At 33.1% G+C, this 17,110-nt stretch overlaps 4 protein-coding genes across 7 annotated transcripts; 1 reads left to right on the plus strand and 3 right to left on the minus strand.

The window, feature by feature from the left end:
* Window positions 1–573: 573 nt before the first annotated feature.
* Window positions 574–2,875, minus strand: LOC116344802 (protein tilB). Its single transcript, XM_031773561.1, has 6 exons — window positions 2,779–2,875; window positions 2,106–2,721; window positions 1,825–2,043; window positions 1,312–1,538; window positions 821–978; window positions 574–742 (listed from the first exon to the last, which is right to left on the minus strand). The coding sequence occupies exons 1-5, from the start codon at window positions 2,786–2,788 to the stop codon at window positions 872–874; spliced, it is 1,179 nt and encodes a 392-aa protein (XP_031629421.1). The 5' UTR covers window positions 2,789–2,875; the 3' UTR covers window positions 574–742; window positions 821–871.
* Window positions 2,876–3,480: 605 nt separating this feature from the next.
* On the plus strand, window positions 3,481–5,443 carry LOC116344806. 2 transcript variants are annotated; one of them, XM_031773571.1, is made up of 4 exons: window positions 3,481–3,914; window positions 3,995–4,108; window positions 4,665–5,057; window positions 5,129–5,443. In XM_031773571.1, exons 1-4 carry the CDS (start codon window positions 3,848–3,850, stop codon window positions 5,332–5,334), a joined length of 780 nt encoding a protein of 259 aa, XP_031629431.1. In that variant the 5' UTR covers window positions 3,481–3,847; the 3' UTR covers window positions 5,335–5,443. The 2 variants fall into 2 exon arrangements, with proteins under 2 accessions (XP_031629431.1, XP_031629432.1); XM_031773572.1 differs by having other exon boundaries at window positions 3,482–3,914; window positions 4,665–5,031; window positions 5,129–5,333.
* Window positions 5,444–5,718: 275 nt separating this feature from the next.
* LOC116344801 (cell wall protein RBR3) lies at window positions 5,719–8,879 on the minus strand. Its single transcript, XM_031773560.1, has 8 exons — window positions 8,683–8,879; window positions 8,583–8,601; window positions 8,383–8,517; window positions 7,860–7,977; window positions 7,173–7,664; window positions 6,191–7,096; window positions 6,034–6,125; window positions 5,719–5,957 (listed from the first exon to the last, which is right to left on the minus strand). Exons 1-8 carry the CDS (start codon window positions 8,729–8,731, stop codon window positions 5,894–5,896), a joined length of 1,875 nt encoding a protein of 624 aa, XP_031629420.1. The 5' UTR covers window positions 8,732–8,879; the 3' UTR covers window positions 5,719–5,893.
* Window positions 8,880–9,786: 907 nt separating this feature from the next.
* LOC116344805 (calcium-binding protein P) lies at window positions 9,787–13,913 on the minus strand. Of its 3 annotated transcripts, none has more exons than XM_031773567.1 (7): window positions 13,789–13,913; window positions 12,484–12,587; window positions 11,331–11,585; window positions 11,043–11,238; window positions 10,892–10,960; window positions 10,249–10,399; window positions 9,787–10,181 (listed from the first exon to the last, which is right to left on the minus strand). In XM_031773567.1, the coding sequence occupies exons 2-7, from the start codon at window positions 12,542–12,544 to the stop codon at window positions 9,984–9,986; spliced, it is 930 nt and encodes a 309-aa protein (XP_031629427.1). In that variant the 5' UTR covers window positions 12,545–12,587; window positions 13,789–13,913; the 3' UTR covers window positions 9,787–9,983. The 3 variants fall into 3 exon arrangements, with proteins under 3 accessions (XP_031629427.1, XP_031629428.1, XP_031629430.1); XM_031773568.1 differs by lacking the exon at window positions 13,789–13,913 and adding an exon at window positions 12,784–12,913; XM_031773570.1 differs by lacking the exon at window positions 10,892–10,960.
* Window positions 13,914–17,110: the final 3,197 nt, after the last annotated feature.

Here is a 17,110-nt window from a genome sequence, read left to right on the forward strand (position 1 = left end):
GAAAAAAAGAAGGTGAGATTTCCAAGTCATTTCCATTCTCAGCGACGCTTAATAAGAAATCATAATTTCAGGTCATTTAATTTATTACCCATACATACGTATACAATAGCGTGTATACTATAAAGCTATCGATAAAATCTTTTTATTTTCACTGTTGTCTCGAAATCAATCAACATTCACACGATATGCTATTGAGCCAACACAATCGAAGATTTGAAACGAGAATAAAAACGAATTCACCGTTAAAGAAAATCAAAACAGATTTTACTACAAAGTCCCATGCCAAAAACTGCCTATTTTAACACTGAACCCAATTCAAAACAATAGAATTATTAAAATAAAATTATTTTATAGAATTTAGTTCAGTGATGCGCAGTTCGAATCATTCAAAGAACCACACATTTATTGGCATGCTCCTTTAGAAAGACGATTTATGATTAGAATTTGATAATTAATTTTGTATGTTTAATGAAAAACTTAACTGAAAATTCTACATATAAAGCTTTATGTGTAAAACATTTTATTATACAACAAATTGAACACATACACGGATGTGTTTGTGAAACGATGCCGCGAAAAAGAAAGATATAATGCAACTGGAACGATATTTTCACATGTCATGTCAACACTATAGTATGTAAACATTTGTTTTTCTTTGTTTTTACTTTTCTGCCATTATATTAGCTATAAACTGAGTCTTTTGAAAATAAAGAGAAAAAAAACCGAACTCTGAAGTGAGATTCTAAACGAATTGGAGAAAAAATGGAAATAAAGAATATGAAAAACAAAAATTAATATGAAATCATGTTTTTATAATCACTTTTTGCATTTAGTATTGTAGATTGTTGGTGGCCGATAATTGATAATTTAATCATATCAGTGGAGGCACTTCCGATTCATCAATTTTTTCATCCTGAATACTCACAATGTTTCTATAATCAACAACCGTTGATTTTCTGCCGTCAGCTTTCTTGTGCGCTGGAATGAAAATTCAATAGCATTCAATGTGGTTAAGGTTCAATACTTCTAACTAAATCAAAAAAGGTGATTTATTATTTTAATGAATATAAAGCCAATTATCATTATAGGTACTATATGGCATTTTATTCATAAATTTTCTTGATCTTTTGATACGTAAAATCAGACAATCTATGTTATTCTTGGCAACTTTCAAATTTTCAGATCATTTCCGCCAATCACACGATAGAGTTGTTATCGATTCTTTTTCCCTTCCCTAAGCAAGCGCGATACTTCACAACTGCGATGTCATGTTCTGGATAAAATAAAAAGTGTTTAGAAAATTTAAATCACCTTCAATTTTTGTCTTTGCATCATTTTCTGCCATTTTAAGGTTTGTCGAATCAAAGGATAATTTCGGCATTGTGATTAACAAGTGACCGGTAGCTTGAGAACGTTTCGACGTAGCGTCACTGGTGCGAATCTCTTCATTCAATGCCATTTGAAATATTTTTCCTTTCACCGTTACGCGAATGTAATTTGGTTCGACGTCAACATCAATTGCGGATGTATCCAAATATCTGGAATTAAAATTGACATTCAACCTTCTTGATTCTAAGCAATTCACCAAGGGTATGGCATGCTATATAAAATGTTGGCGAACAAAAAACTTACAAATTTGTCGGAATAAACCTTATAATTCTATGAATAAAATTACACAAATATGAGATAGTCAATACGAAATTTGTAATTCAGATTCTATCCGAGAGATGGCGTTACGGTTTGGCACGTCGCCATTTATCTCATAAACGTGCCATTCCCTTGCAATTCACATATTAAAATGTCACAATTTGTGGGGTTAAATACTTGTAAACATGTAAATCCAGTTCAATGCGATCGTCGAAATCTTCAATCCGAAATTCTAGTTTTGGTTCGTTCAGGCTGTACGGTCGTCCACATTCAGCAAATAATCTTCGCTTTGGTTTCTCCTTTTTTACTTCAACATCATTGTTTTGGTTTTTACGGTGTTGGTTGGCAATGTCGACACGGGTCTCAGGGCAATGTTCACTGTTTTTCTTCCAAAACCTAGTAAACACTCAAATACAAATTGAACTTTTGCTTTTTTTTAAAACATGTGTTATTCTTACTTGTCATTTATTTCGTCATCCGTCAATTCAGCATTCTCATTGGCCGTCTCTTGTTGTTCACGTGCGATGCGAATTTTTTGTTCGTCACGTTTCATTTGTTGTTCGATTTGTTGTTGAATGATATTGCGACGGCATTGTTTATATTCTCTGTTAGCTATAATTCGATCGCTTCTCTTGATCTCGATGCCATCCAAACTATGTAATTGTGGCAATGTAGCGATGACAAAGTTTCGATAGCCAACGTAATTGGCACAATAATTCCCCGTCAAAATCAATTCACGCAAATTATAATTGTCACGCAAATTCTCGACACTTTGTAAGTAGCCAATGAAATTCAAGGTGAAATCCAATTTTTTCAACGATTCAAGTTGCTCTAAATTTTCGATAATCTCAATGTTATTCAATGATAAATTTAAATATTCCAACTTCTTCAATTTATGAAGATTCTCAATTTTTGAAATCAAATTGCTTTGCAACAAGAGAATCTTTAGGTCACGGCACCAGTTTTGAATATGTTCAATTTTTTCAATGTCTTCTTGGTGCAACGACAGCTCTTCAAGTGTACTGATTATCAACTCATTATGTTCGGACTTTTTTCGAATCAACTGTTCGGTTACTGTGAAACAGAATAAAAATGAAATTGAATTTTATCTTTCAATTCTTTACTACTTACTTTTAACCATTTTCAGAATGATTTTGCGACTGTATTGAAAATATATGTGATGAAAAAAGCGAATGTTTATCTTGACAACGCCATTGTATAAGCTGTTGTTAGGTCGATAAAAAAAATCGCATTTAATTTGCTTGGATACAATAAATCAATAGCACCATTTAAATATGTCAAAATAAATCACTTGTTGCACATGTGCCGGGGAATCTCAAGCGGAAACATGCGATCGATATAAACAAGAGAGTACATATTGTTCCCAATGTATGATGTTGTAGATTCTTCTTGATTAATATTCTTGACTACTGTATCTACAACATTGTTAGACATCACTTGTTTCGATAGTGAACCAGTTCAAAGTCTCATTTGTGACTATTGCCTTGACAGAATTTTTATTTGCTCGAAAAACAAAAGGAAGAAATTATTTGTAATTTAAAAATCATTCGACTGATGATATTGAAACTATGTATTAGATGGATTGCCTTACAACTGCCGTCAATAAAGAAAAAAAAAGAGTCTGTTGAACGACAACAACAAGTGAATCCAATACAAATAAAACGGAAATCTAATTCAAAAAAGCAACTTTATGTCATAAATCTGAGTCGCTGTGTCAATCGACTGGTGATTGAAATAAAAACGTCTATCGCCATTGATTTTTATATCAGATAGGTTTGAATCACGCTATTGTTGAAAATTGCTTATTAGAACTTGAGATAAGCAATCGAATAGTTAATAAGAAGCTCATATGAGTATTTTGTATACAAGCTAATTGCACGGCCATGAGTAATACGACAGTAGCAGGGGCTTTTTCTAAATGAAGAATTGATATGTGGTCGCTGGCGAATAAAAAAAAACAGAATACACTGGCGTGTAAAACAATAAGACAATCCGGGAGAGAGATATAAAATTTAACTTCACGCAAACGTATTTTTCCATTACCATTTTTTTTCTTACCTGATCAAATCAATTGAGCAATGCATGCAATTTATACAGTGCCATTTAGTTTCGATTTTGATTGCTTCGCGTTCAGATTGTCTTGAAACGAGTATTGCAAACAATTTTTTTCATAATAAAAATGACACGGTTATTCTCGAAAAGTGCTCTTGTTATAGCGGGATTTTTATATTTTGGCGTCTATCCGAGTAAAAATAGTTTTTCTTTTCTTATATTGTTTATAAGATTCTTGTAGTGAGAATTAATCTAAATTTTTGTTTTAAAATAGGTTTTCAAGTGAATGTTAGCCCAAAAGTAGATTTTGTAGAAGATAATAAAAGCGAACATGTCCCGCCAAAAATACAAGGTGTTCGTGTTATCGTTGACGCCACCAAAATGAATGGTATATATTTTACAATGTTTATAAAAGAAATAAAGTTCCCCAGAACATCAACGGCGTGGATTATACATTCACGAATTATTCTTGCACACGTTCACCTCTTAGCTGTGGTTCCTTTGCTAATTTTAAATTGAATCAGAACAGAAAATAAAACTTTCGTCGTAGTTTGGTGATAAACAAAAACAGTATCGAGTGATTCAGCGGCATGATTGTTCAAAAGAAAGTCCGCCTCCAAATGCTATTCAACGACTGAATTGAATCGGAGCTATTTTAGTTTTTAAGTTGAATCATTTCTTGGAATTAAACATATACTATTGAGAGAGTCGACAATAAAAAAAAAGTCAACATACATTTTGTTTTGTTTGAGCCTCACATAAAATACTATGATTTCATTTTTACTCTCATTCAAAATGATCGAAAAATAACGACTTCCACCAACTCACGTCATTATATTGAATTTATGAGATGCTTTGCGCTGAATTTAATTACGTGTCTTCAATATTTTTCATTTATTCTTAATTTTCTTTCTTCAAATGTACTCATCTCTATAAAATGCGAGGTGGTAAAATGGAAGACAAAACTGAAACGATTCGAATTCAAACGGATGGTGGTTCCAAACAAACGGTTGGTATTCATACAGATATCACTTTTGAGCTTGACGATAAGAAAAACGATACGAAAAAAACGGACGGAAAAAATGCTGAAAGTGATGAAGATGATGATTCGGAGGTGCCAGTGTACCGAGGCACCCATACCGAAGGCGAACGAAATAACTTTAATCGTCGATATGATCCAAACTTTTACATGAACCAACCAAATTACCACGGTACAAACGATGAAGACAGCTATAAGTATGCAGACACCGGTGCTGGAACGTGGGTTCGGTTTTTACCCATGGCTAATGGCGGTGGATGGACAACTGAACGGTATTCAGAGAGCTTTATACCACAAAGTATATTTCGCCAATCAAATGAATACTAATAAAATCCCATAAAAACAATTTTTGAATTGGTATTCTTTCAGATCGACGATTTCAGTCTGGTGGTGGGTATGCACCGTCGTCCTTTGTACCGTATGGCATTGGTCAGAAATCATTTCGACCATGTATATGTGACGATCGACAATCACAGTATTGGAGAGAAAATAATCGACGATCGTATGGTCCAAGCTCCTCAAGGCCACAGAGAACCGACGATAAATTGGAATATCCATTCTCTGAAACCGATTAGACTATAGCCAACGTTGTTATTTTCGAAATAAAAACATATTCTGTTTTGTTAATTTTTATAAATAAAATTATTCATGACATAATTTAAGTTTTACAATAAAGAAAAACAATCGCGAGTAATCGAAATGTTTTCTATGATTTGCTGTTGATTGTGTTTTCAAGTATTACAGATTTCGAATTTACTATGGTTTGTTATAAATGTTCGTACAAAATTTCTTTGAATTGATAACACGCTTTACAACCATTTAGATGTTCTGCGGTTTTGACTGTAGTTTTCTTACTGAATTTGTTAAATTTTGATGATGCGCAGAAATTGATATTGGATTTAAAAAACAATTCGATGTTATTTTTCTTTAAAAAAAATAATAATAAATCAAACACAACATTTATTTAACGAAATTTATTAATGACATCATTTAAATTTCACAACGACATTAACATTATGACATTATTCATATTAACATATGAAAAGCTAAAGAGAATGACACCTTTTCGCTGGTTATTTCATTTGTTCTTTGGATATATTATTACACTTATTAATTTAGATGTAAGAATGCATCTTATGGTGTATGGATACTGTAGGTACTACGTTTGCCATCATCCTCAATAGTTGTTGTGGCAGCTCTGTATTTCAAAATAATCAAACAATCAAAAGTATGTTTTTTTAAAATTAAAACAAAACTATAACACGAAAACATACCTGTATCCGGTTGTTTTTCCATTGAGACTTTGATCTTCGCCTTCGGCTGTTGACAAGAAGCCGCTGGTCTTTGTTTTACCACTTGAATCATACTAATAACAAGAAAAATGAAAATTAAAATCAATCTGATGTAAAATGTTCATTCGAATAAACATACTTCAGTTTGTGATGCCCATTTTGAGCTCTTTTCCCATGATTTAGTGCGGCTTCCCGAAGATGGTTGTACTAGAGCATTGCTTGCAATATCAGCACTTGAGCGGGATTGATATGCATGTTGTTGTCCTTGAATATTTTGGGCTTGCAAACGAGCCAAACGTTCCGATTCGCTAATGTATTCTTGTAAGTTTGATGAACCAAATGAACCAAAGTTGGAATCTACTTCAGAGTTGAAACGCGATGATAGACGCTGACTGTTGTATTCTGGGAAATTGACAATCCCACCACCGAGGTTTTGATTTGATGAGCTTGATTCGGAGAAATGTGACGACGATCCAGTCGATGGATAGGCGACGATTGGAGCAACCAAACCACCATTTGACGATGAGCTTGATTCGGAGAAACGCGAAGACATTGACGATCCACCCGTTGGATAGGTGACGATTGGAGCAACCAAACCACCATTTAACGACGACCTTGATTCGGAGAAACGTGACGACATTGTAGATCCACCCGATGGATAGGCGACGATTGGAGCAACCAAACCACCATTTGACGACGAGCTTGATTCGGAGAAACGTGACGACATTGATGATCCACCCGATGGATATGTAATAATTGGAGCACTTAAACCAGATGATCCTTGCTTTTGGTACCGTTCACTATGTGAGTAGCTTGATGAGCCTCCTGATGGAGCAGTGTAAACAACTTGTGGAGCAGATGCTTGCTTTCTATATGATTCGCGGTATGATGAGGAGCGTTGAGAGCCGCCAGTTGAAACTGGCGCCACAAACAATGTGGTTGGAGTTGATCTAATTTCAGAGAAACGAGATTCGGTGCGTTGTGAGTGTCCACCACCGGTGGTGACTGGTATAATTACAGGAGCGGCTGCTGAATGTTGTGTGTACTATAAAAGCGAAACGGAAAGAGATTAATTAACGCGATCCGATAATATGACACCGTTTGAATAATAAACATCTTACTTGACTGCGCGAGGAATGGGAGTTCGAGCCGCTTGCTGGGTAAACGGGGGCAATAACTGGAACGGAGCCTTGGTGCAAACGTTCGCTATGGTGCTGTGATGAGAATGACGATCCACCTGGTTGGTAAATAATTGGTTGGACAACTGGAACAGAGTTTGATTGAACGACTTTTTCGGAGCGTTCGTGATATTGTGAATCTCCACCTGGATAAACAACAGGGACAATGGTTGGTGCGGCCGATTCAACAACCTTTTCCGAGTGCTGGCTATAGCTTTCTGAACCTCCTGATGGGTAAATAACTTGATGAACAACTGGATTTGAAGCAGATCGTGAGCTTGAACTTTCGCTGTGGAAACTTTCTAATTCACTGCTACCACCAGCTGGAATAACGACTGGGTTTGATACAATATTTTCCGTGTTGTCAGATGATGAACGGTATTCGGATTCACTACCACTAACTGGTATAACAACTGGTCCTTGAGCATCATTTATCTAATGCCGGAAAAAAGAGTTCAGTAAAATAAAGAAAAAATTTTTACATATCGGCGGTATCGAAAATAATTTTTCCCGAAAATTTAAAATTCCAAAAAAAAAACAAAATGTTTTCGGGAAATGTTCCAGCATTCAAAATTTTTGAAAACAATATTTATAAAGTGAACAGAAGAAAGTAGAAAATTGAACACTAACCAATGACGATTCGGAAAATTCGGTCTTAGATGAGCTTTCTCCTGTTGAAATTGGTACAACGTAACCAACACCGCTTGTTTGTGATGATGTATCGTGTGATTCTTGTTGAGCATGTTGGCTAAAAAAAGTTTAATTCTCAATCAAAAATCAGATTCAATTTCTACACCATATTGGTTTTTTCTTCATTGTATTATCGAAATTATGTGATATGTTGATCCGGATGGATCCATCACATTGATAAATTTATTTGATGATATACCCTGATTTAAATTCACAAAAATTCGTAGCCAAAAATTGTTTCAGATAATTCTTGAAAAGTTCAAAGTTTAACAAAAAGTTTTTATTAAAAACGTTATCACTTAAATTTGAAAGTCATGCCGAAGTTCTTATGAAACGCTTATGAAATAATCAATTGACTATATCAAGTATTTTTTCTATTCTTTTCTTATTTTTTTTTCACGATTTCCGTTTCACACAGCACTTTTTTTTCTTTTAATTAATCTTTTAATTCAATTTCTCTTACCCCTCGCAATAACCGCAAAGGTCTTCACTTAGAGGGATTTGAACTTTTTGTGGATTGCTATCTGAATATTGTAATCTTTCAGCAGCACCTCTCTTGGCAGTTTCAACCGATTGTGAATGTGTAGCATAGTGATTTCTAAATTTTGAAAAAATAAAAATAAAAATTGCACCATTTTCTAATTAACAGAAAAAATTGCTTACGGATCATTAAATTGTGGTGCTAAAAATGAAAGAAATTAAAAAGAAATTATTTTAAATTAAATATTGTATGTTTCAAAACAATAAAAGTTTCCCCATTTACCAGCAAAAACTGCGTGAAGGCATAAAGCCAAAACGATGAACGATTTCATCTTTTCTCTGTAACAAATTATTTGACTAAAATATCTGAAGTGTGCTCACTGCCTGTTAAATATAGACTAGACTGAAATGAGAATTCGGTTCTTATTAAATGCTATTGGATCTAAGCCCTCTCCTCTCGGTTAAGTCTCAATTTGACTCGGATAACCCCGAACGATCCTATATTAAAAGAACAGATCGCATTTCATTGAGCAGAATGTGAGAATTAAGATTACGACAGTTGACGCGAATTAAATACGAACAGTTTGAATACACTTTCGTGACCTATTGGTACTTATCAAGTAGTACATGGACAGTCCGGTATCATTTTTCGCCTTTTTTCATTTCAATTTACCAAATGAAAACATCAATGCCAATTATTTTAAATCAAAATATCTCACTCAAGTTTGTATCAGTTCAGTTTTTTGAATGAAACATTTATTGACTATATTAAATTATTGTTTGTAAATAGTTTAATAGTGTATATGTTTGAAAAAAAAAAACTTGTCAATAATACTTCCGTATTTTGATGTCGAAAATCTAGCTCCTTGATTATTATAGAACTATTCCAATGAAGGACACTTAAAATGTCCGTCTGATATATGTATAGATTATTGAAGAAAGAAAAATTGAAAAATTATTGAAAAATTGATACACAATCAAATTTAATTGGAATAACGAAAATTAAAGAGAAAAATATTTACGACGTCAGCTTCATTTAAAAATGTGTATACAATTGAAAACGAAAATGACGATAACCCCTGGTAATGTATTTCAATTCAAATCCCAAATAGAAAGAAAAAGTGCCACACATGAGTAGAACGAGAGCCGCACTGATTCGCTTTTTGTCCATTTTTTAATTGGTTGTTTTTCTTTTATATTCAAAAAAGTAGGCGCTCGAGGCGAAACATTGCGAAATATTCTAAGAAACGATAATGAATGAAAAATTGATCACACAGACGTTGTGATAATCATTTTTATTCACTAATGACATCATCCCAGAACTTAAACAAAAAGCCTCGACTTTTGTTGTTGAATCAACAAGCAATAAGAAAAAAAACTAACAAAATTTGTTAAAATTTATGACCGAGTAAATAGTCTTCGTGTATTAATTCTTTCAAAATAAATTGAATGAAACATTCTATTTTAAAAAAAAGGGATATAAAAAAAGAACATGAGAAAACTATGATGTTGAAAATAGATTTGTTTCTGATCGTTCTCTGTTGATATTCGTGTGTCATCGCACAATTTGAAATGTTGAACGCCTCAATTCTCTACTGAATAAGTAGATACTTGACCGTTGTCATTGATAGTCGTTAAAGCACCTTCTTTGTGTTTTTTAATTCCATTTAAATCGGACGAACTGGAGAATGATGATGTTTGTATACCAAAGTAGCCAGCTGGAGGCACGTTTCCGCCAAGATTTTCGCCCGAATCAAAACGAGTTTCCACATTTGGCTTATTCTGTAGATAGATATAAAAAGTAATATTTAGCATTTCAAATGCGAACCAATTACATATCTCAACTCACTTTGTTTGGTGGGTGAACACCGGCTGTTTGATGATATCCGGTGTTTGGATTATATGCGCCAGTTGCATAGGCATAATTAGGGCCAGCGTACCCAGGTTGGTATGCAGAGTTTTTCAATGCATTTAAGTAATCTTGTTGTTGTTTATAGTACCTAAAAACATTCGAATCATTAAATTTTCATTCAAAACATGATGTCGCCGATTTAAAAATATAATTCCATTATCGCCATTCAGCAGTGATGGCAGTGCCATGCATGTGTAAATACAAGTGAATGGTGCTTTAATATGATGTTTTTAAAAATTATCATTTATGCTTATCAATTTTTTTTCCAATTCTAACAAGCAGAATTCTTTTCGATTTGAAAATAGAAAGAAAACGAAAATCGCTATTCGTTCATAAACATTGATAAGACAATTTGCATGATTTTGAATGAAATTATATAGCTGTGATGCTATTATAACTGTATGTGTTTTTTCACATTTTTTCTTCTACTAAATCAAATCGATTATGATGGTGCTGAGAATAATACATGTTCACATCAAAAACTGATGCGAGATTGTGCGTGCGTAATATATGTGCGGTGCAAGCATGTGTGCTGAACGTATTAATTTGAATTCAATAGTAAAAAAATAGATGTTTGTACTTAGTTGGGCCAAGATAAGAGGTGGCAAAAGCCGTAGCACCAGGCGTTGACTGTGCAACACTTCCTCCTCTATGATGTATTCGTTTCATTTTACAAAAAAGAAAATTCTAGAAAAATAAAGCATTGACAATGTTCGAACATTGATACATACGCAGCATATTGTTGTTGAAGGCCATTCAAATATTGAGTGTACTCATGTGGTGTGGCAAGTGGTTGGAATGGTGCAAACGGTTGCATTGGCTGAACTTGCTGGAATGGCAACGGTTGGAATGGAGCACCAAATCCAAAATTTTGTTGCGGAAATGGTGAATATTGTGGATTAAGACCATATTGACCATAAGGATAGCCTATGCGAAATGAGATTTTGTCATCGTTTGTAATTTAGTTATTATATTCTTTTTGTTAAAAAGTAATTAAAGCTGTAATCGTATTTAATTACCTGGACCATATGTACCAAATCCAAAACCTGGCTGACCAAAATTGGATGGACCATAATAACTGGGGTTGTTTGGATAACTAGGGTTGTATTGATGATTGGGGTTGTGTGGATAATTTCCGGTTTGTGTGAAACTGCCACCTCCTGGCTTTTGCTGTGAAGTGGTATAAGTTCCTTGTCCATTGTTGCCGGTGTGGGTGTATGTGTGACCAGTGCCATCGCTATTGCTGCTTGAGCTTGAACTTGCCGATGATTGACCTAACAAAATAAATAACATATTTCATTATATCAGACATGGTTTTGTTTTAAATTAAAAATTCACATCACATCTTTCGTAAATGGTTTCAAGTCTGTTTTTTTTAAGCAAAACAATAATGTTTCGTCTTCCAATTCAAGGTTATTGGCTCAATATAAAACATATGGCGATTTTAATTTCTGTTTTTCATAAATGTGATCTTTGTAAGACAGCAATCATCTGTCAGATTAGATGCGTATTGCGAAAATAAACGACTAAATGTTCTTTTCTGATGAATATATTAGTCGACATTGCTCAAAGTAATTATTCGCAATGAAATCTATCTGTTCATAGTTTTGTTTAACAAGATATTGTATCAAGTATATTCTCTCAGCGCACATGCCATCTGATTGAGTTCGGCGGTTATTTGTATCAGAGTGGAAGAGAAAGAGATCAACTTTATCATGTAGACACGTTTCTCTTTCACTCTCATATAAATAATCACCAAGCTCTGCCAGATGAGATATTCCAGAATGTGTCTAGGTTCAACCCATGACAGATAAATGTTTAATTTTTTTATCGCTTAATTTGGGAAATACGCAAAAAGGTCCCAGAAATCGCAGAAATGTTTCGCGACATTAAATAACCTTTCAAATAAATTCAATGGCATACAGTCGAACTCCGATAATTCGAATCATGTGGTCACCAGTAATTTCCTTTGAATTATCACAGTTCAACTGTACTCGAAACAACCCGAGTGGAAAAAATTTGGATTTAAATCAATCGACTATGGTCACTTCGATTAGCCAGTCGATTATTTTGTCTATTTCTCCAGTAAATTTGTCATAAAATATAATTGGTCACATTTTTTCCATTCGGGTAATGATTTCAATATTTAAATTATGAAAAACTGATGCTTACCGCATTCAACTCCGGTTGACAGCAACGCTGCCATTATGCTTAAAACAACTAGTGGAACCATTTTCTCTATACTAAATTGATAATTTCGCCAAAACAAACAACACCTGTAAATCAAAAGATTTGTTGTATTTGAAAAGATCTTCAATTAAATTGAAAGAAGAAAAAATATGTCGACATTTCTGGATATTAAAAGAATAATATCTTGTCTCTAAAGTTGACAATGCTAAACTGAATGATTGCAATCGACCGGTTTTTCAGGAGTGGATATGTCTTTAAATGCTTATTTAGCTGAATAAATACCTTTGAAAGTGAGCAAATAGCCTAAACGGGTTCTTTTACTATTTCGTTCTTTGTTTTCGGTGTGTGCTGTCACTGTAACAGCAGTACACTGAGTGATTCAGATTCAGTGATTCTTGAGCATTTACGAACAAACAAAAATCTTTAAATTACGTTAGCGATAGTGAATAAAAACAACCTCTTTAACCATTTATATTTTCTCAGGTTTTTTTTGCAACATCGTCATTTTTTTGGTATTTCCAAAGACGGATAGTTGATTGAGTGACAAATCACAAATGAGATCATAGTGTCAATGTACGAATTTGGATTGGAATATAAATCACTAAATTACACAGCAATTTCAGTTCAAAAGAATATCACGTATGTGTCGAGAATACAAACGAGACAACAAATACATGTTGATGATGTTGTTTGGACAAAGAACAATTTAATCACATTGTACATTCACTACTTTGTTTGTTCACGCTCCGAAGAGAGTGAGTAAGATGTAAATGAGAAACCTGATATGCTGAGCAAAAAAAAGTGTGTACTGTGCGTGGAAACTACTTTCTGCAGATTCTGATTGCGCTTTTATTTCTGTGTGTTTCTTTGTAGCAAAGAACGTGTTTGTTCTATTTTAATATAGCCATTGATTGAAGAGCACTTTGAAAGTTAACGGTAAATATCTCATTTGTATATTCATCACGGTGAACGATGAAGTGTCAATGATATGCTTATGAAACCAATTCAATTTTATATATTATCGATTGACATCGTTAACATAGGATTTATTTTTAAAGTCTCTTTATTGCGTTGTGGGTTTTTCCCGGTTCAATATTTGGCGATAAACGTCAACAACACAAATAGCTACAAATACGTTTTTTGACATAAACACAAAGTCACACTTTCTATATATTTACACACTCTTACTCACTTTTTTCTCTCAACAAAATCCAAATTTATTGAAATGATTCTGAATGAAATTATGGGAGATGCAAAATAAATCGAAAAGAGAACAGAAGAACTCACCAAAAATTAAAAGTCACGTTTGGTCACAAGCGTTTATCGAATGTAAATAACATACAGCCGATGAAACTATCGGACTATATCAAGTCTAAAGAGTGGCAGACGCGTATATATTCACTTAGCACAATTCACACATATACACACACACAACGCACGCACACAACCGCCGATTGTTTTGTGCCTCAAACAGCGAAAGAAACCAAAGCGGATCGTCGATTATATTTTTTTCAATCTGTTTGTAGAAATTTTGCGCCAAATTAGTCATTTCAAAATGTAATTCAGAAGAAGAAAAAATGAGTGAATACAATGAGATTCGTTTTACTCGGATAGCTTACATTGGATACGTAAAAATGATTTAAGAGAAACCATAATTTTGCTGACACATTGTTTGATGCTAAATCTCAATCGATTTGTTCTTAATCGCGCACTTTTTTTTTATTCACACACGGTTATTCATACGATTCTCAGTTTTACATGAAATAATTCAATTTTGAAATTCCGGGATTATCTCTTTTTATGTTTTTATATTGAGTACCTAGTTTTGTAATCACGTTTCTATCTTTTCAATGACTAAGTGTTGAATCAAAAACGCGATTAATAAAACGTCAACATCAATTAACACATTATTGGTGAAAGTCTCAATTTCACTAATTTCATTGATTGTATTAAGTATGTTAAGGGAGTGGATCTAGTGTTAACTAGTCTGTTTATCTTCTTTAATCAATTGAAATACATACATGGCCACAAGAACAGCATTATATTAAATCTGAAGTTCAATAAAAAAAATCAGTATATGTGTAGAACATCACGATAAATGGCTTTGTCAAATCATTTATTGAAATTCACTTCAAGGTCTTTCGCATTCTCGCACATATAAGTAATATATTTGCATAGCGTAATAACAGATATTGAATGCATACAGTGTTTTTCCAAATCAACAATGGTTTCGTTTCAGTATTTCTCACAATCAGATGAAACAAAGTTGCGATTCGATTTTATATCAACTCGATTTGAATTCTTTTCACGGACAATTAGACTTGACAATTTCCGCTCTTAAACGTATATTCAACTTAAAATATTTCCAGAAATGTGTTTAATTGAATCCATTAGAAACGCGTATCTTTTGTGACAATCAGTCTAATGAGGTTTTGGACAATGTGTATGTTTATTTAAACCTGTTTTCAACACCTTATTAAAACAAATGGAGTAGATTTATTCAACATCAGTGAATAAAATAAATAAAGATTTTGTTAAAGGAAATAAATTTATTCATAACTGATAAAAAACGAGATATAAAGAATCGAAAAAGTTCGTAGTGATGCGTTTTGAAAATAATCATGTCTTTAGGACCATTGTGTGATGATACTAAAAATTAAAAGGAAAAATCGCAAATATTTCCAAACATGTGAATCTATCTAGCCTGACAATAATGTACCACATGCTGTGCCGAATAGTATGGTTTCACCCACGACTGTTCATCACAAAGAAACTAGTAAAGGTCCACTCCATAACAACTATCCTTTTTCGCATCTGGAGTTAAAAAAAATGTTGATTAATATTAACCGATTTCCATTTAAGTCTCAGCTAACTTGGAGCCATCTAACAGACAAAACTGATTGAATGCTTTTAATAAAAACGGTTTTTTTACAGTTGCTCTTGTTCATTTGAAATGCTTTCATATGCGAAGCTTTCGTTTGACAGTTACTCCCTGCTATAAATGTAAAAGTCAATTGAATAAAAAAATGTGGGTTTTCTATCCAAATATAGTGTGCAACAATATTCACAATCCAACATAAGTATCATTGTTATATTACAACATCATTGTTTTTGAGATGAAATGAAGTTTTGTTAATCGCAATTTATTCGTACTTTGTACGTAAATAACCTGAAATGTCTAACATTTCCAATTTTTCTTCAATATTATTCTACTGTTTGAATTATATAAGCGCTGCAAAATCTTATGTTACAAAATAAACTAAAGAATGACGAAAACGGTTGAATTATGTTTGCTGAAATGCGAGTATCACTTGCGTTGTATATTGACAATGTATTTGAACGCGACTCGATTTAAGAAGCGCCATCTCTTTCACGCCAGGTTCTAATATATTTTTTTCTTGCAAATACAATTGCAAAATTGTATAAATTGAATAAGTTTTGCAATAATAATAACGAAAATAATTAATAGAATTTATAATAAATAAAAAAAATTGAAAAAAACACACAAATATTTTATATTATATGATATGTAGCTTTGCCTTGTGGACTTTGCCTTGTGGACTTTGCCTTGTAGACCATGTAGAGATTACGTGGAGAAAATATGTATTTGTCAAACATTCATACCTGTCAAAAGAAACAACGTAAACAACACGAAGTGAAGCTATTCTGGTGAATCATATAATATAAAATATTTGTTGGTTTTTTCAATTTTTTTTATTTATTACAAATTCTATTAATTATTTTCGTTATTATTATTGCAAAACTTATTCAATTTATACAATTTTGCAAGAAAAAAATATTTGCAAGAAAAAAATCATAGGGCGAATCACGCTAGTGAATACTAGAAAAACTAGTAAATCTAGTGCGAAGAATGACGTCACAAACGAAGCCAACTTCACACCAAAGGCCATATAATTTATATGAAAAACTACTGAGAGCCAACTTCACGCACTAGAATTTTCTAGTTTTCTAGTGAAATCTTATCAAAAACTAGATGCACTAGAATTTCGTGATTGACCCCATGAAAAAAATATATGAGAACCTGGCGTGAAAGAGATGGTGCTTCTTAAATCGAGTCGCGTTGAAAGCCGACTGTAAGTGATACTCGCTGAAATGACTTTCCATTTATTAATGGATTTTGCCCAGAGGCTCGGCTCTCTAGTCGGCTCTCGTATTTTCTTTTTTGGAATCTTTTCGCGTCCAAATAGTTTCTCATCACCGGAAAACGCTCTAAATTCCTATTATTTTTAACCATTACACGATAACCAAACTGATTGAATAAACTAAATCAATTATATACTATGTATTTTAAATTAAATATTTAATAGTTTACCGGTTACGACATCTATCATCAGTGACAACGTTAAACCCATACAATTGAATTCACCTGCGAAAATAATATTGATTGTTATCAATAAAAATATTGAATATGATAATGTTACACTTACATGGTATGCGTCTGTCAAAGTCTACGTCGGAAAGTTCCTTGAGTTCTATAATCACACATAAAATAATTAGGAATATTGATTTTTATTTGAAGATACTTCATTGTTACCGTATTCGTTGCTGTAGCCTATAAAGATATGTCAAAACTAATTATCAAATAGTT

This window comes from Contarinia nasturtii, unplaced genomic scaffold (genome assembly GCF_009176525.2).
Source record: "Contarinia nasturtii isolate CC-2019 unplaced genomic scaffold, AAFC_CNas_1.1 Cnas_scaffold_1182, whole genome shotgun sequence".
NCBI classification, from domain to species: Eukaryota; Metazoa; Arthropoda; class Insecta; order Diptera; family Cecidomyiidae; genus Contarinia; species Contarinia nasturtii.

Coding starts and splice junctions, on each gene's coding strand:
- LOC116344806 (XM_031773571.1), top strand. CDS start 3,848: ATGACACGGTTATTCTCGAAAAGTGCTCTTGTTATAGCGGGATTTTTA. Junction 4,109..4,664: donor TGACGCCACCAAAATGAATG/GTATATATTTTA, acceptor ATAAAATGCGAG/GTGGTAAAATGGAAGACAAA. Junction 5,058..5,128: donor AGAGAGCTTTATACCACAAA/GTATATTTCGCC, acceptor GTATTCTTTCAG/ATCGACGATTTCAGTCTGGT.
- LOC116344801 (XM_031773560.1), bottom strand. CDS start 8,731: ATGAAATCGTTCATCGTTTTGGCTTTATGCCTTCACGCAGTTTTTGCT. Junction 7,097..7,172: donor CCCATTCCTCGCGCAGTCAA/GTAAGATGTTTA, acceptor TCGCTTTTATAG/TACACACAACATTCAGCAGC. Junction 5,958..6,033: donor GGAAAAACAACCGGATACAG/GTATGTTTTCGT, acceptor TTTGAAATACAG/AGCTGCCACAACAACTATTG.
- LOC116344805 (XM_031773567.1), bottom strand. CDS start 12,544: ATGGTTCCACTAGTTGTTTTAAGCATAATGGCAGCGTTGCTGTCAACC. Junction 11,586..12,483: donor GTCAACCGGAGTTGAATGCG/GTAAGCATCAGT, acceptor TTATTTTGTTAG/GTCAATCATCGGCAAGTTCA. Junction 10,400..10,891: donor TCTTATCTTGGCCCAACTAA/GTACAAACATCT, acceptor GAATGTTTTTAG/GTACTATAAACAACAACAAG.
- LOC116344802 (XM_031773561.1), bottom strand. Junction 1,539..1,824: donor CTGGATTTACATGTTTACAA/GTATTTAACCCC, acceptor TTTTAATTCCAG/ATATTTGGATACATCCGCAA. Junction 979..1,311: donor TGCAAAGACAAAAATTGAAG/GTGATTTAAATT, acceptor TTTTCATTCCAG/CGCACAAGAAAGCTGACGGC.